The sequence below is a fragment of the Wyeomyia smithii genome, chromosome 3 (genome assembly GCF_029784165.1).
Source record: "Wyeomyia smithii strain HCP4-BCI-WySm-NY-G18 chromosome 3, ASM2978416v1, whole genome shotgun sequence".
NCBI lineage: Eukaryota > Metazoa > Arthropoda > Insecta > Diptera > Culicidae > Wyeomyia > Wyeomyia smithii.
The window spans coordinates 91,397,259-91,423,045 of NC_073696.1; the positions used below are offsets into that span (position 1 = coordinate 91,397,259).

Genomic DNA, 25,787 nt, shown 5'->3' on the forward strand with positions numbered 1-25,787 from the left:
GGTATTCTTATGCAAAATGTCAAAAAGTGAGTAATCGAGTACTGGACAATTGAGTAACATTAACCCAAATTTTCATAATTACCATGTTTACTCAGTTTTGAGTTATTATCCATGATTTTTACTCACCCCTGAGTATAAATATATGTCAGAAGTTTTCAACAGCAATATTATTGGTTTCCGAAGAACAATTGATGTCGCTTTTTATTCGTTGGCTAGCAGTAAGTATCTGATCTGTCATCAAATCAATAATTTCTTAATCAATTAATAATTTCAGCCCAACATCAGTATTGCAGAGGATTTGAAAACACCTAAAAGATCTCTTCAAAATGAACAACCGCATGTTGTATGTTCTACGATGCCGTTTAAAGCCGGACTTTTATTCGTGATAACAAACGGAAACATTTGTATTGATGTACAGTGCTCAACAATCGATGCAATTTAAATCCTTCGCAGTATTAGATGACGAATGATGACGGATTATCTGGCACAAAAAAGTAAGTCACAGTTCACGGGCAAATATCACCCGGTTGGGTGCCGCATTCAATGAAGACACGGGAATGATTTAGTGAATTTTCTAATGTTTCGATGAAAAATAAATCTGTGTTTTTGATTGTTGTGAATTTATTTTATTTATTGAGTCAGATTTACAAAAAACAGAAATCATTAAATTTCCGTATTAAGGCAAACTGGGTAACTTGTACTCATTTTCGTTAATATCTGTTTTGCATGAACAGAGTAGATACTACTCAGTTTTTGACGTATGACGCCCTTACTCAGCAGTGAGTAACCGTAAAAGTACCCTAATTAGGGTACCTCCACTTTCTTCAAAAGTGGGTGATATCTAACTCACTTTAGAGTAACAAAAAATGAGCGTGTATAATGAATAGCTAACAGGCTTGCCATCCCCACGGCTCTATAATCCCCATCCCGATTTACTGAAAGTTAGTCGATTAATCGATAAATAATCGGATGTTACAATATCATCGATAAAACCTTTGTTTACCTTTGTTAGAGCGGCAACAACAGTTCAATTACGTGTTAGTACGTGAAGTTTGTTATTGGATACTGTCTTTTATCTGGAAAATTATAAGTTTAGTGATTCACGAATATAGGTTATTATCAAAATCAACTCGAATAAGCTGCAACGGAAATGGCGCGAACGAAGGTGTGAAATTCTTTTGCTTATTTTCAAAATTGCAAAAAACATATAAATCGAAAGTCTCTTGAAGCAAATATTTATATATCTGTACAGAAAATCACAATAACTAATTACTACTAGAGCTTCTCATTTTCACAAAACATGTTTGATTAACACGTCTTTTACAGGAAGGTTGCATGATAATCCTGGATGTTGGAAAAGATACTACAATTAAAGGTGGAGAAAATGAGCAAACATTTTTCGGTCGAGCAAAGAATTGTGTTTCCAAGATTATCCAAAGAAAAGTACGTATACTGTTTTTTGATTAATCGTCTATACATTTAGTATTTTTTTAGATTTTCAGTAAACCCCAAGATGAGATAGGATTAGTTCTAATGGGTACAAATGAGACTAACAATCAACTGAACATCGAGTGTGGAAGATACGAACATATTTCGGAAGCCTTTGAGTTAGGTCCTGCTAACTGGCACATGCTGAAAATCATGGAAAAACAAATAAGACCGTCAAATGTTAACAGTGGATGGCTCGATGCGCTGATAGTTGCAATGAGTTTTCTGAAATCCGGTGCCCAGTAACTATAGAGAGAAAACTAATGATTGGCAATGAATTTTAATTCTGCTTTTTTGCTTCCAGGGCTAAAAAGTTTGCATCGTTAAAAATTATTCTTTTATCGACTCTTACAACATCAGCTAATTACGACATGGATCAGGTTGAAATTGTTGTTTCGAAACTAATTGACATGTCATGCGAGTTTAATGTCATCAACGATAATGTTGAGCATAATGACATTGATGTAGACGATGAAATCTTGTTTGATACATTAGGCATTTTCAGTCAGCAACAGCAAAGAGGTAAAGAACAACGAGCAAACGAGCAATTGTTGGCAGATATTGTTTTAAAATCAAACGGGGCACTGTGTAACATAGATTCGGCAGAACTGCTGTTGCTTCATTTCGAAAAGAAAGCTACTAGAGCAGTTCCATGGAACAGCATGTTAACTATCGGGACACAAATAGCAATTAGTATCTCGGCTTATCTGGCCATCAGTGAAGAGAAGGGCTTACCTTCTTTCAAGACAGAAAGTATTGATCCAAACGTTACAGTCCAGCTAAAGACCGACTACTTCAAGGGCGATAAACCCTTTGAAGCTGACTTCGACAATCTCATCAAAGGCTACATGTACGGCTCTACAATTGTTCCATATGATACAGAAATGAATATTGACTACAAATCTGGCGAGCAACGTCTATCATGCTTGGGATTCACCGCAGCCGGAAACATCTTGGAGGAATACTTCTGCGGCAAAGGCACCTACGTTGTTGTTGCTAAGAAGGATTGTGCAGCTTCTGAAGCGAAGTTGTCGGCTTTGATAAAAGCAATGAATGAGATGGGAGTAGTGATGATTGCGACGAGAGTGTATAGACGAGATACTCGTCCAAAAATCAACGCATTGATGCCGGCATACCGAAAGGGATATCCCTGTTTGGTTATGTTAGAATTGTGCTTCCAAGGTGAGGAATTTACATTTTAATATTTAAATTGTTATGCAATTGTTTGTTGTTTTTTTTCTCCAGAGGAGCTAGCCTTATTGAAGTTTCCTCCGCTGCTTACTAATAAGTACAAGCCTACCGATGTACAATACGAAGTCATCGATAAATTGATCGATTCTTTGGATTTGATGGATGCATTGGATGAAGAAACGGGCTCAAAAGAAGCCTTTGCTTTAAACAAAACTCTAAACCCAATCCATCAGCATATGTATAGAACAGTGGCCCATCGCGCTCTTTATCCGAATACCCCTCTTCCTGCGATGGACGAAGAATTGAAAAGGCTGGTAGACGTTCCACCTAAAATACGAAAACGATCTAAGAGTATTTTAGAGGAAGTAGAAAAATTGTTCCCTCTTAAGGAAAAGAAGGTGAATGCGCGTACCAAGTGGCTTCAAAGAACAGCAATGATTAATATTCAAAGCGACGCTATAGCGTCCAGTTCATCGCAGCAGAACCAAATCAATGAAGAGGAACTCGACGATCAGAGAACACTTGTTGAAGTGGGCACCGTAACACCTGCTGAAGATTTTGCTCTACTGCTAAAACGTGGGGAGAAATTTGCTACACTGGCTATTCAAATACAGAACGTCATTTCAGATCTCGTGTTCAAATCGATGAGTATTCCAACTGAGAAAGTCGCCATGGCTATAATGATGTATCGTGAAGAAGCGAAACTACTTGGCCCCTACAGGTACAACGATTGGATCGGAGAGTTCAAAAAAAGTCTACTGGCCCGCAACAAGCAGGAGTTTTGGGAGCAGGTAGTGGTAACGCAACGCTTTGGATTGATTAGCTCCGAGGAAAGCGAGATGAGTACCGTTACCGCAGAAGAAGTGGACAGCTTCTACAGCGTCCTAGTGGCAAGCAGGGCTGGCAATGCTGAAGATAATGCCGACTACGTTGATGCCGATGATTTGTTTGCTAATATGTAAAATGAGCGAACGAGTTTTATTGTTGAATAAGTTTTATAGATTTTGTTTGTATTAGTGTAAGGTAATGGGACCTGCGTATTGTTTTCCTCCGTGTATTTTTTATATTTCCTATGAGTCAGTAAACTTTTGAAAGAAATGGTACAAGAATTATTAATGATTGAACCATTGGGAAAATGTATTCAAACTTCAACCCGTCTAAAACTACTCAATATTTTCAACTGTATTATCGCTTTTTGTTAAAGAAGGAAGTTTTTAATTAAATTCTACCAACTGATAACGGGTACTATCAGACGTAGCGTCTGTCATGTGCTGGTGTAATACATGACTTTTTCATTTACAATCACCTGCAAATATGATGCATACATTGAATTGATAATAATTCTTTTATCTGTGCTGCTCCGATTGAATTGAACCTAGCTTAGTCTGTCCTAGAAATAATATTCAGCTGAAACCGATAGTCATGATAAGAGGCAAAGCGTGCAGTTTTGGCTGGTAGCCACACTAGTGAAAGAATTCGCATTCGATTTGCCGCGTTGTGCGTGTTAAGATTAGTACATACACGGGCTTCGCACGTTTACGTAGTGATATTTTGTGTCTTTTGAACTGTTAATAAAATGAAATTGTTTGATAATCGTGTGTTAAAAAATCAATGGAATTGTAAAACTTGAATGATCGAATAACGCCACAGTAATCTAACGATTAAGCTCTACAACATTTCCTCGGCAAATTGGAAAATCGTTCCTAAACAAATATTGGCATATGATCGAAGCTAACATCGGTTTGTGCGTAAAACGTATTACTGGAAGTCCAACATGTAACCTTGAATAGAAATCGATGTCTCATCTCAACGATGGAATAGTAAAAGATTACAAAACATTAACCACCAAAAGATATCGTGTTCATGCCTTGCAAAAAGAGAGAGAATTCGGATACGTGTTATCTTATCGGTGACATTAAAAATCAAACATACATATCTATCGTCGAAGCCAAAATTTTGCAGCAAACTTTTATACTTTAATTAGAAAAACAGAACAAAAGTTTCAGTTTGTGATGCAGTACCTTCGAGACCGTCTCTCGTTAAATCCACCACTTGATCAAACTACATCTGCGTCATTACAACGAGCGGATCATGCTGCTATTGAAATTCCACACCATTCAGGCACACCACCGATACCACCGAACAGGAAACAACGAAATGGCCCAAACGCATCATCAGAGTTGACAGTGTCTCCCACGATTTCTACGTTCTCCGGAGCAACAGCGTACCATTCAACAGGTGGGAGAGGATCTAGTAATGCCGGGACTCCACCGTCGGCCTATAGTACGCCATTTCAAAGCCCGGTGGTATCCGAAAGATGGCCTCCCCACAGCCACAGTGTACATCCCCAACAGATAACGAACAGTGTGGTTCAGGTTGATAAGGACACACCGTCACCGACAAATGTCTTTGTTATAGATCGTGGTCATCTCAGCGGCTATCCACGTACGTATTCGGCACCTGCGCCAGGTGCCTACGTTAACAATGCCTTTACCAATGACAATGGACAAAACGTTTTGAATACTGATTCCTTCGCTCAACCACAGTGAGTATTTTGGTTTTTATTGTTTGCCTCAATCAAATGCTTATAATCATCGATTAGATTGTATCGAAGTTATAAAACTGTTATACCCTAATAATGAAATGGGTTATCGTGAGCGATAGTTAAGCTGATTTGCGAAAATTACCGAGATATTTCAGTCTCTTACAATAATAAGCTGGTTATGAACACGCCCCTAGTTGCAGGGGCGATGACTAACAACTTTAATATCTCAATATGGGCTTGTCACCATTGCTAACGATAGTCCAAATAACCAGACTCTTGTTCTGCTTTACAATACACGACAAAAAGTTTGAATATACTTAAATTATTTAAATTCTAGCGTCATCCGTGAACAATATTGGAGTTGGTCCTGCAAATGTCAGCGAGAACTCAGTAACCGTGAGAAAATACTGTTGCTGGTGGTTATTTTCTTGCTTCTTATTATTGGCGGGCTGGCTGCTTATCTAGGTATCATTTCGGATGATAGGAATCCACTTCAGGGTATGTACCGTTGATTCATAGAGGTTTCCCTTTTTTGTCTTTGATTGCATTGTTACGTGGCAAACTTTTGCTACATATTACATGTTTTTTATTGCATTAATTTGCATTATTAAAATTTTATCGAATTACTTAAAAGCGCTTTTCGAACATAATTGAACTCAAATCTGTATTGAGAAAAATTGTGAATGTCGTAAACTCGTAACATTTGCAATGTAGTGACAATTATTTTTGATCTGCATCTTGATTGGGAGGGTAATCAATAATTACTGATGATTACAGTAAGATACTGCATGGTCATGAAATCAGTGAATGGCGTTAGTGAAGGGAAAATACCAGTAACGACTATCGAGATTTAGCAAATTTTGTGTTACTAACAGCTATCAGTCAACTCAGTTCTCATCTTGAATCCGATAATCTAATCAAGAATCGAATTCTATTTTATTTTTACTGGTTTATAAGAAAAGGAAACCATTTAATTTCCTGTATATGTTAGTATTTGTCACCCATGTCTTGTTAAATTCAAATGTTTGTTACAGAACTTTTGGAAACTGTGTGAGTGGTCAAGCTTATGTTTTGTACAAAATGTTTTGCACGGCAAGTATACTGCCGCTCCAAGCATAACTGTCCCAGCGTCCATAAGGTTTGCACAGAATATGGGACAGTTATGCTTGGAGCGGCAGTATAATACTGTTTCATCTGTTTTCAACACTACCGTTCTGCACTACACTTCCAGTCCTCGGCAGCCTGATGTCTCGTCGCAAGTAATTACAGAACGTGGCTCTGCAGCTGACTCTTCTGGACTTCGGATTTACTACCAAAAATGTTCGTGGACTTCGGACCAAAATTGACGATATTTTCTTGACGGCTACCGAACGTGACCACGACATTGTTGTGTTGACCGAACCCTGGCTCGGAGAGCATATTGAATCCGCACAACTTTTTGGCAATCTATTCGTTGTCTACCGTTGCGATCGTAACCATCGTAACAGCCGCAAGACGCGTGGTGGTGGTGTCCTAATTGTAGCCGTTTCCAATCGTCTAAGAGTAGCTGTGTTGACTCTGCTCAATCAAACGATACGATAGAATAACTTTGGGTTAAAATCTCTTTGCCAGGTCGCAGCATTAGCTTGGGTGTAGTCTATCTACCTATCGTAGATTTAATACTACCGCTATTGAAAGCCACTACACCTAGTACTTGTAAACGATGTCACATCATGCGAACTTGCAGAAGCGAGTGAATCACACTCACGAAATTCGCAAATATAGGTGACGTTCCAAGTTTAGATTTTCGCAGAGCTGACTTTGAGTCCTTAAGCCTTCTCTTACATCAATTGGGAATTTTTGGAATCCTTTCCATCCGTGAATGGAGTACTTTAACTGTGCTATCAATTCAGCCATCGATCGTATTGTTCCTTCGCGGAGTCTATATAAGAAAACCCCCTTGGTCTAATCCTCACCTTCTTCATCTCGAGAGGCAGCGTTCTTCGACTTTGCGGAATTACTGTCGAGCACGATGTCTGGTTTCTAAGCAACAATTCTACCGAATCAGTAATCTCAATAGAAAATTTTACCACTACCTCTACAAACGATACTCCTTCAGGGTGCAGGGAGACCTAAGACCGAATCCGCGATTGTTTTGGTCTTTCGTGAATACGAAGCGTGAAGAAGATGGCTTACCATTGGATATGTTTCTTAGTGGCAGGACACTGTTTGATAAATGCAGATATTATCGATTTCAATCTGCTTGAAATAATAAGTCGCCACGTTTTTGCTGCTATGGATAAACTAAAATTACCTTTCGCTGTTGGCCCGGATGGAATTCCATCGCGTGTTCTGAAACGATGTGTCACTGTTCTCATTAATCCATTGTGCCTACTCTACTGTTCAATTTATCTCTTCAGCAACGTGTGTTTCCTTCCAGTTGAAAGTTCTCCATCATGTTTCCCGTTCCCAAGAAAGGCGATAGACGCAATGTACAAAACTACAGAGGCATCACAGCTCTCTGTGCATGCTCCAAGGTAATGGAAATTATCATTAACGACGCTCTTTTAAGTTATTCATTGCGAACAATACATCTCATCGGATCAGCATGGTTTTTATCCGTAACGATCAATAACTACTAATTTAGTCGAGTTTTCATCGTATTGCCTGCGAAACATGAGAGTAACACTGATCTGAAAACGGCATTTGATCGAGTAGACCACAGAGTACTTTTAGCAAAACTCGAAAAATTGAGAGTGTTATCTTGCCTCGTGCGATGGTTTGCTTCCTATTTGATGAATCGAACACTATGTATGATAGGGACTCAGTTTTATGCACAACGTAATGTCTCTGGAGTACCGCAAGTTAGCAATCTTGGACCGCTACTCTTCATGTTATTCATCAACGATATTTCTCTCCTACTTCTGGATAAAAAGCAAAGCAAAGCCTTGGTGCTACATTCCGATTCGGAACTTGACCTTCTGTTTATTTATATGCAGACGCCGCAGCCGACTGTTTAGTGTACAGGACAATTGCGGGGCTAGCGCTACGATCCTACTGACACTAACAGTCTCTCCCGAGCCGAGACTCGAACCTACGACGACTGGCTTGTTAGGCCAGCATCGTACCTCGAGACCATCTGGGACTACTTCTTCCGGATGGTTGCCGTAATTTGTACGCTGACGACGTCAATCATTTTAAAGTTGTGAGAAATACTACAAACTGGGTTGAGCTTCAGCGACTAGGTGAAGTTTTTAGCCTATGGTGCTCTAGAAACATTCTTTTTTGAAATGTAGCGTCATCTCCTTCTGTCGGGTCAAACTCTATCTAAAATGACACAAATTTGAGATCTGGGAGTTATACTGGATACTACGCTCTCTTTCAAACTGCACTACAACGAAATCATATCTCAAGTTAATCGACAACTCGGGTTTACGTGCCAACGAGTTCCACGATCCGTTTTGCCTTAGATCGCTATTCTAATCTTTGGTGCGATTCATCTTGGAATTCTGCTCCGTTGTATGGTGTCCATTCTAAAACTCCTGGACTACTAGAATTGAATCCGTGCAGCGGAAATTTGTACGATACGCTCTGAGATTCCTTCCCTGGCGCAACCCCACACATCTGCCAGCCTACGCTAAACGCTGTCGGCTCTTGGGAATGCAAACCCTAGAACAAAGACGGCACAAGCTTTATTCATAGGATAAGTAAAATCGGTAAAATCGACGTCTCAGACCACAGAGCCCTGCTGAGCCTGCCCCAATGCAATGTACAATATGGTCAGTTCGACCCAATACGCTTTATGTCGGCCAGCTTCAGTACGGTTACATATTCGTTTGACTTCAATGTTACTGGAACAGCTTTCAAAAACAGACTTCGTGTTCGTAGATGGATTCTGTGATCGTTTATTGACTTTGTGTTAGTATTAAGTTATTCATTAAAACAAATACCTTGACAGATGAAATTTTAATAAATTATATAAATTGTACAAATTGTATTAAATATGCTATAACTTGCTACACCTTGAAAATTAGTCGATTTATTGATACATATTGCATATTTTTCTCTTTTCAGGTGGTTTATTGACTCCCGGAGGTTTACACTCTACATGAATAGGCTAGTATAATAAATGTTGATAGGGCTCAGTGATTGAAAATTTGTTGATAATATTGAATTTTAATTATTTTTACATGCGAAATAGATCATAGTTTTTGAACGTATTTTATGAAACTGCAGTTTTCGTTATTATCTGTCTCGACAAAAAGTGTGATAATATGTTCAGTGCAAATTACTTACATCTGTTCATCAACTGTAGATAGCTACTTTGGCTCACTGATTCCAAAAATTACTTGAGAGTTTATCTCATAACTCTATAGTTTTCGTAGTATTGTGAACGTTACTTATCGCTACCAAAGGTTAACACTAGAGTTTGTCCTCATATTGTATAAAGACATGATTACTTAAACACGTATTTTTTACTCAGCATTCGCCATAGTTTACGAATTTTAGTGTAAGGATATGCGATGTCAATGTTACAGTCTAAGTTGAGGCATCAATGTTATGAGGTTTAAAAAACTCGTGGTTTAACGTCTGCTTGTCGACAGGCACAGTCTGCGATATTGAACTCTTCTGTTCGGTCATTTAAATACAGCGTACTGAATAACAAATGCTAGAAACAACTTTAGCCCAACAGGGGTACAGGCGACAGTAAGCTAACTAGCAGTTTCGGCACTTAGTTTTTGCCAGCCTTCATATGGTTCAACGAAAAGGAAGATACCAAAAGATAGGTCTTAGAATAATGAACAAATTGGCATGAAAAACCCATATTCGAAAAAATTGCACTTACGTCACTTTGTCATCTAAGGGCAGAATACGCCTAATACATATTTTATTTGTTTCATATAAGGTCCTATTGCAATAGTCGAGTAGACTCGATTGGACCATGTAAATATTTTAAATAAAACGTGTGCTCATCGAAGCTTCTTTATTTACTTACTTCACTTCTGCGGCTACAGACCGATCCAGTGCCGAATCCAAAATACGTCACCATCTCGTTTCTCTGGCATTCTAGTTACATACCCTGTCCGCTGAAGCCTACCGGGTTTTATCCGCTTGACTAGTTATACCCGCTGATTCGTACGCCTACACGGTTCATACATCTGCGCGTTCGGCGCTAAGGATTGACCGCTCAAAAACACTAAGAGCTCACCAATCCGCCGCTTTCAGTGTCCATGCTTCATGGCCATAGAGGGCCACCAGGAGAATAAGTGTTTTATAGAGTGCTAGTTTTTTATGGGTTTTGTACCCAGGTAAATAAATTCGTTGACTACTTCAAATGAATCTCCATCAGTCAGCACCGCAGGATCAATATCCGACGGGGTCTCAAAAAGTTGAGTCTTGTTTACAACGGAGTCTTGTTTAAAATGGTATATTTTCATGCTGAATCATAACTGATTATGTTGCCTTCTAAAACAGGTAGCATCTTTTAAAAAATAAATCGTAAAATTTTCTTTCATTTTTTGTTTCTCATGAATTAAAAAAATGACAGCACCATTAAAAAAAGAAAAAAAGTAATGCGATAACCGCGATTACTCTTCAGGATTAAAAGTCTTGACAGGGGGTGGTGCATTTGTGTTTGCCGCTTGGTCCGATTGATTTCTCGCGCTTGACATTTCCGGTGTTTGTTTACAGCCAGCAGTACAATATTTACGTATACTTTGTCGGTTGTAACCTTATTACCCGGTCGGTTTGAGTTGTTTTTGCTCTATTGTACAATTAAATACTTACGTTTTCGAAAAGTTGTAATTCTGATCGACGTGTTGCTAGATATTTTACTAAGCAAACAATACAATAATATTGGATTGTAGAAGAAAACTTCTGTGTAGTGATTTGATGAGAGATAGGTCAAGGTCAATGAAAATCTGAATCGTAAGTATTAATAAATATTTTTATTCAATAACTATTTTTAATTGAATAAGCTAAACTTAATAACTATATAGTGCTGCTTCTAAATTAATTCCATCAGATTCGAACGAAACTGTAGAATCAACTACATAAAGTCCCTCAACGTTCACTGTTCCGGTACCGGTCTATTCCATTGGTTTAATATGAAGCTTATTGCGATACTAAGTGTTCAACCATTCAATGCTACACTTTTTTAACACAGTGATTGTTTCCATAAAATATTTTAATCAAAATAAGTAAAATAGTTTTATCTTTTCATTGTAACGAATATACACATATTTTGTTCTTCCTGCAGGGGGGTATGTTTCTAGATACAGGCGGTGAACTATTTAACAATCAACTTCTATAGTTTCGTAACGTAGCATTAATATTTACACAACTTGCATTTCATCCGAATTATTCGATCAAGCTCAGTTTTACTGAAACTACTATGGGTATCTCTAAAATGAGCGGCCCAATATAATTAATGCTTGGGTTGTGCACTTTAAGTTAACAAGACACATTAGAATCTAATAGCGAAATCTGTGAATGCAAATCTTGACAGCGTTCCCCAGTTGGTGAACTCTGCCTTATCGATCTTGCATCCGGGGGAACCCGTCTTCGACAGCCATTCGACCCTAAAAAAGAAGGAAATAACTATTAGAACTTCTTACTATAACAGATTTGATTTTATTAAAAGCAATGATACTTGTATATTGCATCTCTGTTACCGAGTAATTTCTTTTATTTATGTTTGTGTATTAAATTTGTTCTTCTAGCTGTTAAAAAAAATTGCCTTGGTTTCTCATAATAAAAAGAAAGTGATTAAAGAAACACTTGAAATCTATACCATTGAGATCATCCGAGATAAAGGTGCTTATTACGGGAGTCACTTTACGGTGAAATCAGAGTGAAGTGAACAAAATCCTATTACGGGACTCACGTAAGTGAGAAAAACGTCGCAAAGTGACATCTGCCGCGGAATCTGGGTTATTATGAGTGTCATATAAGTGAAGTGAGAACGGAAAATGCGACGTTTCGCGTGGAATTATTTCACGACCATTTTGAACGGCCATAAGTGTTAAAGTTGATTGATTTGTGATCTAATGGTGAAAATTGGATTTTTTTTTCAGTAACGAAACGAATCAGAATTTGATCCGTGCCTTAAAGCGGTCAAATTTTCATTTTTTTGCCCGATGAAAAAAATGCAAACTAGTTCAGGAAATTTTCGATACCGAAAAAAACGTTTTTTTTTATGCCGAATGTCTTAGAAAAGCAGAACACGTCAAGATCTGGTGTTATCTAAAAAAAAATCACATGAGGGTTGTGTGCAAAGCCACGACCGCAAGGTTGAAGTAGAATACTTTATTTAACCCCTAACCGTATTGCGGCTTGTAACATCAAGCGATTTCGTGTGCTCGCTGCTGCGTGTTGCATCATGTTGCAACTTAGCAGCTGGGAGACGACGAAATTTTGTTCATGCTGATTGATTGAATCGACTTCACATTAGCTCTGCATAGTCGAACTAACTGCTTTTGTGAGGGTTTTCTAATAGGGCAGTTTGTTATTCAAAATCGCTTATGCTGATCACAGCCTTTGCGCTGCCCTTACAGTGGGGGGTTACCTCAATAAAGTTAAAATTATACAACTGCAACAGAATTTGATTGCATCCCGCACGGAATGTCTGCTTGTGTTGATACCAGAAAATTATTAACCTTCAATTACTTGTTTATTTGTCTTCAAAAAGGCATTTTGCGGTTCAAAATCGGTTGCTGATCGCAGCCTTTGAGCTGCCCTAACAATGGGGGAATTAAGATACACGGACAACATGCACTGTGGAAGCTATTTCACATTCAGTGAATTAGACGGGCGCGACAGATTTAAATTGCTAGGATCCAACACAGAACGCTTGCTTGTGTTGTCGTAAATTCAATTCAATGCAATCTTCATGCTGCCCCAACACAGGGGGAATAATGGCAGTCTGGCGACACACGCTGAGAAAAACCGCGCTGCTCCTGAGACGTGGTGACCAACCACAGAGCTAGTGCTGCTGCTAAGGAAGGACGACTGCTGTTGTCGCTGTCTAGAACTATTATGAGCGGCTTTGGCTGAAACTGAGGCTCTTATATAGGCCAAATAGCATGTTTTCAATTGCAAGGTATATGATTCTGTCGACCGTGCTTGGGAAGCAATCATATAACTACCAATCAGAGGGCGAATTTTTCGTTTTAACAAGGCTTGACTATTTTCAATAGTACAATAGTGTAAATAATAGAATTACAATTATCTTATTTTGGGATGAATCTTAGAAGATTTTCCAATCTATTGCTGCAAGAACGAAGAAAATCCATCGAATACTAACCGATTTATTAGCATTTGAAATTGGACATATTTTTCACTTTCTTCGGTTTTAGATTTTCATTTCACATCCCTATGTAGCCGAACTTCCTGAAAGAAGTATTCTACTTCAAAAAAACGGAAAAAACGACTTTCTGGGACTTAGAGATTTTTGAGCTGGGAAACAATCTCATTTCACTTCTCCTATTCTCAATTTCACTTCACCGTCAATCGCACTCCACGGAGGTGATTTTTGTCACCTCACTTGAGGTGGAATCGGGAATAGGTCCAAAAAAGTGAAGTGAGCGTGAGAGTGAAATATATTTCACCGTGAAGTGACTCCCGTAATAAGCACCAAAATATTTGCTATAGAGACGAACAACACGGTATTCGCTTGTATAAAGAATTTGAAACGGTTGTAAAAGTATTTGTTCCACAAATGAACCTCTAAGATTTTTTTTTCACAACAGCTTCGACAACAACCCACATAATTTAATATTACAAATATGTTTCTCTGTTTGAATACTGATCTGCTCAGAAATTCGCACAGCAAACATCGAACTGATAGAGACGCACTGTTGAGTGAACAGATACGCAGTTTTTCTACAGTCGAGTGGAAAGCAGCTGATGTAACGAAAAGTTACGCGGTTGAAGTATTTTTAAAAATACGGCAACACAAATTCGCACACAACAATTCAAGATGACATCTACAATATGTATTCGGTTTTCGCTGTTTGATGCGATGCGATAAATTAGATAATTGATGAACCGAATAACCTAGACGTAATTACGCGGTTGTCTTCTGTGGGTCACAAAACGGGTTATCAGCTGAATTAAAGAAATACTTACATCTTGCTAACATCTGCCTTCGCTCCTTGCATTTTGCCCATGATTGTGCCTTGTTTCGAGTTTTTCACCCATCCTTTGATACCAAGTGCTAAGCAATTGTCTCTGCAGTGTTTCGTGAATCCACATCCTGCCCGAGTTGATGACAAGTCGGAAATATAAGGTATAGTGAAGGTTAATAAATTTACGATCCATTTATGCGCAATGCTTCAATTGACAGTGAACCGATAGACAAGCGGAATGTCGGTGATAAATTATCGCTGACAGCGGTTGATTGTTAGAAGGGCTTTTAGGTAATTGATATTTGCTAAATATAAAGTTCTAGGCGAAGTTTCCAGGAAGTGTGCTAGACCATCGGCCCACCTGTTTCGGTATTTAGCAATGTTGCACTTGGAAACACTCGCCCGTAATTATTCACCTTGTGTGATCCTCGCGAAAAATTGCATGTCATTTGCATCAGCGATTACTGTGCATCTAATATAAGTTTCAATATACTAACTAGTGTGAGATTAGTATCAACTCTGTTAGATTGCCCCATTACACTGGCCGACAAAAGCTAATGTTATAATGTTGATTGGCTAATCACTTTGATGCGCAAAACCAAAAGGTCAAAGCAAAATGTCAAACATATCATATGATTTAGCCACTACTCGCCCCAGAGTTTTTGATAAAAATCAGGCGAAAATGTTCTGCGCCCCCAAAGTACGCAGGCCATTTTCACCTGATTTTTATGATAAACTGGAGTTCTTTTATTGCCCCTCTTGGAGTCTGGAAAGTAGCGTAGCTTGGGATATTATCCATTCTTCTAATTTTTTGTAACAACTGTATTGAAGTGCAAGATCCGCCAAATCATAATTGTTAGTGTATTCTTCTTGAAGCCGGTTAATAAATTGACATGGGAAAACATATAAATTTTATTTGAGATTGTTTTATATAAACAGATGATTTGATGCATAACTATAATTATAAAAAAATCATAAGAGTTGTGTGCAAAGCCACGACCACAAGGTTGACAAATTTTAACAGTAGATGCAAGCTGCCTTACTAGCTCAAAATCAGTAGAGTAAAATGTTTAATATTCAGTTCATTTATTTAGTTGTTCTAAAAAGGACAGTTCGTTGTTCAATTCAAATCCGGATAAGCTGCTGATCCCACCTCTGTGCTACCTCGGGGAGTAACACTGAAAATTAGACATGGCTGCCAGATTATGAAAGCCTGGAAACGAAACTAGGCATATTTGTGTAAATTTAGTTTTAGTGTCGTTTATTTTTATATCGGTTCCTGGGTGATGTCTGTGATTCTAGTATCATGTGGACAATCAAGGTTGATCCACAAAATTCTGTTCTGTGCAAATTGGATTTTTTTTCCTGTGGGTTTGTACACACGACTCCCACACCGGAGCTACGTAAAAAACCGCGGGCCAACTTTTGTTTGCAAACCGCCAATTTGTTTGTTCTTGAGAGGCAGAATCTGCGATAAATGTGCGGGTACAATGATCTGACCAAAGCAGAGCATTTGACCTTCTCTCCTGCGATCGGAAGAGAAGTTTTTCGTTGAACAACAGTCTCATGTAATTAACTTCGAGTGACCACTCAACCTCTGTACCGTTATGACCACAACACATGATGGAGGGAGTTTTAGTTTGGGAGATTGTCGATAGAGGAACATAATTGTGTAGGTGTGAGAGGCCTTGATCTTAATTTTTTGAGTGTTCAAATATTTAAAAAGGGCATCAAGGCACCGCCGAAGTTCGTTGGTAATCTCACGAGTAGGGTTTGCAATCCCGGAATTTCCCGGGAATTGACTTTTCCCGGGATTCCCGGATCCCGGGAATAGGAATATTGATTTTCGGGATCCCGGGATTTTCGAGCTCCTCAGAAAATTTTCCATACAATATTGCAATGAAACTAAATATCGTATCAAAACACGAAACTTATGTCGTAGAAGTGTAGAGCAGCTTCATATTGTGCATTATACGAAGCAAATATTTGCTTGAAACGACGATCAATATTTGCTTGCCGTGTAATATCAAATTAATTGCTTAATGTATTTGTCAAAAATATATGCTGTCTTATTCAGTAAACCATAAATTAAGAAATATTTTCTTCGTCTCATGTCTTTTTTTGCTAGTGAGTTTACTACTATGCGGATAGTTGCTTGATTTTTTCTTTGTTTATTGACAAAAAATTTTGAAACCTGTAAAATGATAAAATAAAATGAAACCCGTAAATCAATGCGACCAGAAATAAATAAATTAATAAAACTCAGTCAGTGTAACTTGGGTCGTGACCGCGATTTCACATTAATTACGTAGGCATTCAAATGCTCTAGAATCTGGCTGCCAAACAATCAGCTTTATCTTCAAAAAACTAAAAGTATTGGACTCTTCAGTCTCTATTGAAATGTAGCAAGAGCTGGAATCGGTGATTCAGAAGTATTTTAGAAATCAGACACCAGCGGTGATTCAGCGATCTTAAGCATAGTTTTACAGAAGGGAACTACATTATTTGGGCCTAACGAAAAATTGTCAGCGGAACTGAGGCGATTGATAGACGTTTGTTCAAGAATTTCTGGAGTGAACTTGAATAAATTTTGTCCTTCAATTGATAATTAAATTGTAAACGATTGTTTGAAACTTTTTATTAATAAACTTTATTTAAAATCTCATTTTTGCTAAGGATTTTTTCCTTTCCCGGTTCCCGGGAATTCCCGGGAAATGAGATTTTTAATTCCCGTTTCCCGGGAAATCTATTCTCGGGAATATTGCAAACCCTACTCACGAGACATTCTTTCCCTGAGGACGATGGCAATGTTATCTGCAAACAGGAAAAGCATCCAGTTACTTCCCAGGGAAGAAGTGTCGGAGGTATAGATGCTGTAAAGCAGAGGGTTCAGAAGACTGCCCTGCGGGATCCCTGCTGAGTTGGTTGAAAGGCAACCATTCAATGATACCGCAAACGACCTTTGCCGGAGGTATTAGATGATTTTCTTGAGATATGGCGAAAAACTTAAGGTACAGAGCTTGTATACAAGCTTGTAATGTCAGACATTGTCGAACGCTTTTCCGACGTCTAACAGTGCCATAGCATTGTGGACTTGGATACAATCCTGTCTTTTTTTTTAATAGGGGGGGAATGTTTGTAATGATTTATTTATGTACTAATATCTATTCAGAATTAATATTGTGTGTTCTGCCACAAATGGTGACATTTCAACACTATTATATATTTGTACGCTTTTTTATATTATTGAATGTTATTAGCTTTCGCAGTTAAGTTAATGTAATTGTAGGAAAAATTATTAAACCTACTTGTCAAGGGAAAAAAAAGGAATAAAACAAAACTTAAAATAAACTTAAAACTATCTTACTGGCTATAAAGTGAGCTAATCGTTGCAATTGAGGATTGCAACGATTTTTGTCGGAATTTGCAGATAATTTGCTTGACATATTTTCTAATGTTTCTACATTAGTGAGCCTATGTAGCTCGTTCGTGCTAAACCAGGGAGGACGCTTCAAAATCATTTTCAAAAGTTCATTCTGAATCCTTTGAAGTGTCTTCTTCCTGGTTGTACAACAACTTGTCCAGATGGGAACTGCATATAACATTGCTGGCCTAAAAATTTGTTTGTAAATTAACAGTTTATTTTTGAGACAAAGTCTAGAATTCCTGTTGATAAGAGGATATAAACATTTGATATACTTATTGCACTTTGACTGGATATTTTCAATGTGCTCCTTGAAAGTAAGATTCTTATCATAAATTAGCCCTAAGTATTTAACTTGTTCAGACCAATTTAAGACCACACCGTTCATCTTAATAACGTGTTTATGGGTGGGTTTGAGAAATGAAACTCTTGGCTTATGAGGAAAAATAATTAACTGTGTTTTAGAAGCATTAGGGGAAATCTTCCATTTCTGCAAGTATGAAGAAAATATATCTAAACTTTTTTGTAGCCGACTGCATATAACACGAAGGCTTTTTCCTTTTGCGGAAAGGCTTGTATCGTTACAAAACAGAGATTTCTCACAACCTGGTGGTAAATCAGGAAGATCAGAAGTAAAAATGTTATATAAGGTTGGGCCCAAAATACTCCCCTGAGGCACACCAGCTCTAACAGGCAATCTATTAGATTTACCATTTAGATAGTAAACCTGAAGAGTGCGGTCAGTTAAATAACTTTGTATCATTTTTGTAAGGTAAAGCGGAAAACTGAAATTTGACATTTTAGCTATTAAACCTTTATGCCAAACACTGTCGAATGCCTAGAGCTGCTCCAGTCGAAAAGCCTTCAGATTTATTAGTTCGAATTTATTTGTTACTCTAAGTATCTGATGAGTAGTGGAATGCCCATGGCGAAAACCAAACTGCTCATTTGCAAAAATTGAGTTCTCATTAATATGTGTTATCATTCTATTGAGAATTATTCTTTCAAAAAGTTTGCTAATAGAGTTTGCTAAAATTGGAGTGACTTTGGCATTTTTCCATTTCGTAGGAAAATGTGCTAGTGCAAAGCATCTGTTAAAAATTTTTACCAAGAAATTTAAAGAGTTTTCGGGAAGGCTTTTGATGAGGATATAGAAAATCCCATCATCTCCTGGTGCTTTCATGTTTTTGAATTTTTTGAGAATAGTTCGCACCTCATTCAAGTTTGTTTCCATTACCTCTTCAGAAAGAAATTCTTGGGTGGTGATCTGATCATACTTTTGGTTTATTTCATTTTCAATAGAACTTACTACGTTCAAATTGGAGTTATGAACACTCTCAAACTGCTGAGCAAGTCTTTGAGATTTTTGTTCATTCGTTAGAAAAATGCAATCACCGTCTTTAAGGACTGGAATTGGCTTCGAAGGTTTCTTAAGAACCTTCGAAAGCTTCCAGAAAGGTTTTGAATAAGGTTTTAGTTGTTCAACTTCTCTCATGAAATTCTCATTTCGCAAGAGAGTGAATCTATGTTTAATTTCCTTTTGTAATTCTTGAAAAATAATTTTCAAAGCAGGATCACGAGATCTTTGGTATTGACGTCTCCGTATGTTCTTCAAACGTATAAGAAGTTGAAGTTCACTGTCAATAATTGGTGCATTAAATTTCACTCGAGCCTTAGGAACTGATAAATTCCGGGCATTGAGTATTAAGCTGCTAAAATTATTTAATGCTCTGTCAATGACAGCACTATTTTGTAAAATAAGATCATCATTCAAATTTTCTTCGATCGTAGAACGATATCTATCCCAATTAGTCTTGTGATAATTTAACACAGATCTAGTGGGATTTAAAATAGTTTCATGGGAAATAGAAAATGTTATGGGAAGATGATCAGAATCAAAGTCAGCATGAGTTAATAAATCACTGCATGAATGACTTTGATTTGTTAGTACCAAATCAATTGTAGATGGATTCCTAATAGAAGAATAACATGTAGGACCATTTGGAAATAAAACTGAATAAAATCCAGCTAGCAATCATTTAACAATATTTTTCCATTGGAATTGCTTTGAGCATTATTCCAAGATCGATGTTTCGCATTAAAATCACCGATGATTGAAAATTTAGATTTATTTCTTGTGAGTTTTTGCAAATCTCCCTTGAAATAATTTTTTCGCTCACCAGTGCATTGAAAAGGCAAATACACTGCGGCTATAAATAAAATGCTAATACTTGTTTCAATTTCAATTCCCAAACTCTCGATAACTTTGGTTTCAAGATGGGGTAAAACACGATGTTTTATTCGACGGTATTGCAACTCCACCACCGGCAACATCAATTCTATCAAACCTATGAACCATGTAATTTGGGTTCTTTTTTAGTTTAATATTTGGCTTTAAAAGCGTTTCAGTCACAACTGCAATATGCACATCGTGGACTGTTAAAAAATTGAAAAATTCATCTTCTTTCGCTTTAAAAGAGCGAGCTTTCCAATTTAGAAAATTTACAGCATTATTTAAAATCATTGCTGAATTTCAATTTCATAACAATATTAGTTGTAAATTTTATACCTTCTTGAACAGCCTCGTACATCGAGTTACAGTTCAACAAAACGGACATTAGCTGCAGCATGGATTGTTGTAGGTATTCAATCTTTTCGGGGGTTGGACTACCTATATCAACACTGGCTGACTTTTCAGCACCAAACACGAGTGGTTTGTTACTGTTTGAATTTGAAATATTACCTGTAAGGACACTGGCATATGAACAGCCTGGTGTAGCCTGAACAGGATTTTTTGTCTAAAATTTGTTATCTGAATTTAAATTATTACCTACAGACACACCTGCTAATGAAAGTGCTGGTGATGCCTGAACAGTATTGAAAGTCTTTTGTATACCCACATTGACAACAGGTTGCTTAGAATTTCTACGTTGTCTGGAAGCAATAATTTTTGACCTTACAGGACAATTAAAGAAATTAGATTTGTGATTTCCCCCACAATTTACACATTTGAAACTATTAGTGGTCTCTTTCACGGGGCAGATATCTTTCGTGTGACCAGTGTCACCACAAATCATACATTTTGCTGCCATATGGCAGTTTCGAGTTCCATGACCATAGGCTTGACAATTCCGACATTGAGTAAGATTATGGATTTCTCCATGTATCTTGAAATTTTCCCACTTTATTCGCACGTTAAGTAAAACACGTGCTTTTTCCAAACATTTCAAATTATTTACTTTGGTACGATCAAAATGTACTAAGTAATTTTCCTGGTGTATTCCAGTTTGATTAATTTTGGCATTTGCCTTTCGTTTCATCAAAATTACTTGGTTGGGAGCAAAACCAAGTGATTCTGACAAACATTCTTTAATTTCTTCAATAGTTTGGTCATTTGAAAGACCTTTCAAAACAGCCTTAAACGGTCTCTCGTTTTTGGCATCAAAAGAATGAAATTTATACATCTTTTCAGTTAAATACTGTAAAAGATGTTTATGGCCATCAAGAGATTCGGCCAAAATACGAATTTCGCCTTGGCGGCCAATTTAAAAATTAACTTTCACATCCGACAGAAACGATGAAAGCTCTGATCGAAATGCTTTAAAATTTGCTACAAATACCACAATAGGTGGAACTTTAACCTTCTTCATAACGGCTTTATGCTCAGTATGAGAAGTTTGAATTTTTTGATCCCCAACGAAAGAAAGAATATCATACCTGTTAGTCGAAATTTCAGTGTCACTTGGAGGAGATGCCTCACGTTTCCTTGAAGCCGCATCAAAGCGAGCTTTTTTATTTTTTCCAGGCATAGCTGGAAAACTTCACTACACTTTCACTTCACTATAGAATTTAAGTAGAAATATCTCAAACCAAATTTATTCACTAAACACTCGTTAACGTTAAAAACAAATTTATTACTTTGCGTTTCAACAGGTAGTCTTTCAAGAAGATTGCCTGTTGAAAGCGAAAAACAAAATTTTAATATCTCTCGGTAGTCTAAGACTTAGCCTCGAGCTGTTGGTAAAATGCGACCGTACTGTAGGACAGTTCAAGTCGATCTGATACAATCCTGTCTCTTCTGATGTTCAACACCCGCACTAGCTGGTGCGTGGTGGAATGCCTTTTCCAAAACCCAAGCTGTTCCGAGAAAAAGACATTGTTTTCCACAGTAACCTCCGTCATGCACCGGCTTGAAACGACAAGCGTTTTCTTTTTTTCGGATCCTGCGGAATGGAAACAAATACATGGAAGATGCAGTATAGTCTCAACTTTTCATTGCATTGTTGCGCGTTGCTAACAGAACTGAGATTGGAATTCGAATTTGCTGCTTTAGTTTCATTTACAATTATCTTAGTTAGGGCGTTCCAACATTTTAAATGAAGTGTATTGAATACTTCCAAAATTTTGTGCAAAAGCGGACTTGCAGTGCTACCGAATTTGCACATATAAATACACAGGAATGGAACTAGATGGCTGAAAGTTTTTGATTGCTAGGATCCAGAAAGCTTATGTTGTTGCCAAAACAAGTCAAAGCACAAAGTGGCCATCTGTGTCCCATTTTCTGCACTTCCGGTTAACTAGGTATAATATCCTGTCGACTGTGTTAGGGAAAGCAAGCATTTAGCAACCAATCACAGGTCGAAATCTGCGTTTCAATAAGGCTTGATAATTTTCAATAGTACAATGGTTTGAATAAACAAATAACTAATTTTTGAACTTTGAGAGATGATTTTTCATTCGATAACTGGTTGAATAAAGGAAATCCGTTGAAAACTTTTAGGCATTTGAAGTTGGACATATTTTTCCTCTGTACCGTTTTTAGAATTTCATTTTCACCTCTGTCTAGCGGAACATCCGGAGAGACGTGGTTCTACGTCAAAAAATAGTCAGAGCTAACTCCTCATATGATAAACGAAGAAATAAAAAGTGATAAAGATTGAACGTGTAATGTAGAGTGCAACCGTATAGATGAATACTCGCAAATAGTTATTGTGAGGTTTCCAAGGCCAACTATCTTACAGAAATCCCTATAATTTATATCATTTAAACTGAAGTGTTTCTGAATCTATCGGAATTTCGCCAGCGTCGCATCACTTATTAAACTTTCTGGCGCCAAGCGAAAGTAGTTGGTTTTCGCTTTGTAAACCAAGCTCGAATTGAGCTCATTTCTTTCGCTAATTTTGCTCATAGGCTTTCGTCTCGCGGTTGTCGACACGCGCTGTTTTCGCCCTACCAACCATAAGAGTTGCTTTCAAGTAGCATCGCACTTGAGCTGAAGTGGAACAATCGAATTTTAAAAATATTTTTATTTCTAGAACCCTCTGTCCGTTCGCCCCGGATTCGTTGGCGATTTCTACTTTCAAAAATAAATGTTCGATGCTTGAAGGATTGAATCGAGTTCCCCACGAACGGCAGGTTATCAATGTTGAAAAGCAATTTATCGATTTATTTACAGTATTCTCTGTAATTTATGGCAATCAGTATATTTTATCACTTAGCGTGTTTAAAAAAGCCTATCGGTTTACTGTTTGAATGTGAAAACAAATTATGCACCTTGCACTTGACCGAATATCTCAAAGTCGCACTGCACTGGCATGTGATCCTGTACATCCTGGACACCCATTTTGAACGCAGGGCGCTATATGCACTGGTCGGATTGTTGAATTCACTAAACTTTACTTGTATGTTTTCACAAGAAGGTTCTAGAAACGTTCTTTCGAATGCACTCCACACCACAATGTACTTGTTGTCTTCGATTGCTAGTTGACAATGGACCGGGTTGGCTAAAAATACTCTATCATGCACTTTCACAAATCTTAGATAGCCAATCTCCTTTTGCCCTCTTCGGTTGGTTGTTGCTACCGTAATGTTCCTGTTCCGTTGATCGACTAACGGTTGCCAAAATACGACTGATGCCGGTTTGGTGCTGTAATTAGGTTCAACTGTTTTTCACCGCTTCAAGTTTTTTTTTTCTCGTCAGCACTCGGAGAATGCGCAATCCATTTGATCGACTATCCGAGCACTTGACGATCGCTTTCCCACCCGCAGGTCGGGACGATCGCGCGAGTCGCTCACATGATCGATCTGCCAGAAGTAGCAGCGACAAACACAATAGTGACGAAAGCGCGCGGCTTATTTTGTGTTCCTTTTGCAAACGATTTTCATCGAGTTAACCATCCTTCGTATATGAGTGAATTGTATTTATTGATTTATAACCGAATTAACTTGTGAACGTAGTGCGGCATCGTTACCGTTGTCTATCAGGCGTAACATTTGTGTCAAAAAATCGATCACTTTGCGTTTGAAAACTGCGACGCAAAACTGAAAACGACACTGCGGCTGACAGTTTTCCAGTATTGAGTGACTTGTTTATCTTAGAATTGCATGTGAAAAACATGTCATCGCTTTCTGAAAATAAAAACTGCGTTTTATAAGCAGTATTTATAACTTTGTGGTCTTTTCGCGCGGCCAATAAATAATGTATGTGTGATACGAATTTACCACATTTTTCAAACTGAAGAGCGAGCTACTGCTACGCGAGGGAAGTTAACCTTCAACTTAAGACACCAGAAAAACCTCGTATTCACCTGGAACCACTTTATTGCATTTACGAAAAATTTAAGTGCATGATTTCGAGGTTAACTAAAAAAGACTAGGAGCGTCCAAAAGAACAGAATAAACAAAACAATCAGGATTCAGCCTAAAATACCTGAAAAAATGTTGCTAAATAAAAAATAAACCCAAGCAGAAATGGACTATCTAACTGAAAGTGGCTTCATAAACAAAATTAACCAAAAAAGCAGTAGAAATAGAGACTAAAAGTTGATCAACAAGTCAAATTTCATAAAACCTATTTAAACTAGAAAAGACCTAGAAATTAACTAAATAAAATGTTTAACTTCTAGAAGACAGAATGACCAGTAAATTACCTGATCAAAATTCCGCAAAAATGTATGAAAAATGTGAACATAGCAGAAATAAACTCCAACTTGAAAAGAAAACTGTTCGAGAGAAACGCTTCTAAAACCAGAAAAACAGCTGAAAATTTATCTCAAATTAGTATTTTGCAGCTATTACAATTAAAATAAATTATAAAAAGTACGGTCACTGAAATTTTCCAAACATTTAAAAAGGCTACTTTTCTGATAAACTCATTATAATAATAACATGATTGGATTTAATGTCAATTCTATATAACGTAACAAAGTGTCAAAAAAAAAGTTACGTTATAATTTTACAGTATAACTTTAAAAGACAACTATAAACCTGAAAAAATATCAAACTCAAGAAAAAACTATATTAAACTAAATTTAAGATGCATAAATCTCTCGAAAAGGTAGCTTGAAATATCTGAAAAAGCATCGAATAAAAAAGAAATGGTCAAAAAACGTCTCTGAAAGCTCAATAAAAAAAAAACAATGGAAATAATGGTTTAACACGCTTTATACTATGCTTGCAAAAAGAGAAATCACTTCTAAGTTGGGAGGCAAGTCTATCACGGAAAGGGCAACGAAAGGATGCCCGCAAGGAGGAGTTCTTTCGCAACTTATGTGGTCTTTTGTAGTAGACGGTCTTTTCAGAAGCTTAGAAGCAAAAGGTTTTGAGGTTGTGGGCTTTGCGGATGACATTTTGGTAAGAGGGAAGTTTGACAACATAGTTGCGGAGAGAATGCAAGAGGCTCTAAAGTATTCTCAGTCTTTTTTTTTTTTTTTTGTTTTTTAATCTCGCTCATTTTCCGTCGGTCTAGTTCCGCCACTGTTGTGGCCAATCACCGACGCCCAGGGAGGCGACTCCACTCCCAGGACCCTAACTCACGACCCGTTTATTAACGGACCGGCGCCAACGGCTTTACTTCCTCATGCGATGGAAGGCGTGATCCCAGAGATTTTTCGCCTCAGAAAATCTCCCGGTGTCGGCTAGGATTGAATCTAGACCAGTTGGGTTGGTTGTGAGTGGATCACGCCACCTCACAACCATCGACACCTATGTCGGCGGTGGGATACGAACCCAGGCGTCGAGCGTGCTTGGCGGA

The 25,787-nt window shown here is 37.7% G+C and overlaps 4 protein-coding genes across 6 annotated transcripts in view; 3 read left to right on the forward strand and 1 right to left on the reverse strand.

Moving 5' to 3' along the window:
• Positions 1–923: 923 nt before the first annotated feature.
• On the forward strand, positions 924–4,272 carry LOC129731294 (X-ray repair cross-complementing protein 5). Its single transcript, XM_055691157.1, has 6 exons — positions 924–941; positions 1,013–1,165; positions 1,327–1,443; positions 1,495–1,730; positions 1,793–2,670; positions 2,734–4,272. The coding sequence occupies exons 2-6, from the start codon at positions 1,151–1,153 to the stop codon at positions 3,639–3,641; spliced, it is 2,154 nt and encodes a 717-aa protein (XP_055547132.1). The 5' UTR covers positions 924–941; positions 1,013–1,150; the 3' UTR covers positions 3,642–4,272.
• Positions 4,273–4,691: 419 nt separating this feature from the next.
• On the forward strand, positions 4,692–10,132 carry LOC129731295 (uncharacterized). Its single transcript, XM_055691158.1, has 3 exons — positions 4,692–5,224; positions 5,562–5,722; positions 9,278–10,132. The coding sequence occupies exons 1-3, from the start codon at positions 4,692–4,694 to the stop codon at positions 9,313–9,315; spliced, it is 732 nt and encodes a 243-aa protein (XP_055547133.1). The 3' UTR covers positions 9,316–10,132.
• Positions 10,133–10,895: 763 nt separating this feature from the next.
• LOC129731959 (phosphopentomutase) overlaps positions 10,896–25,787 on the forward strand; it is a 125,156-nt gene continuing 110,264 nt past the window's right edge. For both annotated transcript variants that reach the window (XM_055692373.1, XM_055692372.1), the window contains exon 1: positions 10,896–11,131. The gene's annotated coding sequence lies outside the window, so the exon portion shown is untranslated. The remainder of the gene's footprint in view (positions 11,132–25,787) is intronic.
• Positions 11,133–23,885, reverse strand: LOC129731963 (acylphosphatase-2-like). Of its 2 annotated transcripts, none has more exons than XM_055692393.1 (3): positions 23,309–23,885; positions 14,333–14,459; positions 11,133–11,784 (listed from the first exon to the last, which is right to left on the reverse strand). In XM_055692393.1, the coding sequence occupies exons 1-3, from the start codon at positions 23,376–23,378 to the stop codon at positions 11,670–11,672; spliced, it is 312 nt and encodes a 103-aa protein (XP_055548368.1). In that variant the 5' UTR covers positions 23,379–23,885; the 3' UTR covers positions 11,133–11,669. The 2 variants fall into 2 exon arrangements, with proteins under 2 accessions (XP_055548368.1, XP_055548369.1); XM_055692394.1 differs by lacking the exon at positions 23,309–23,885 and adding an exon at positions 21,473–21,691.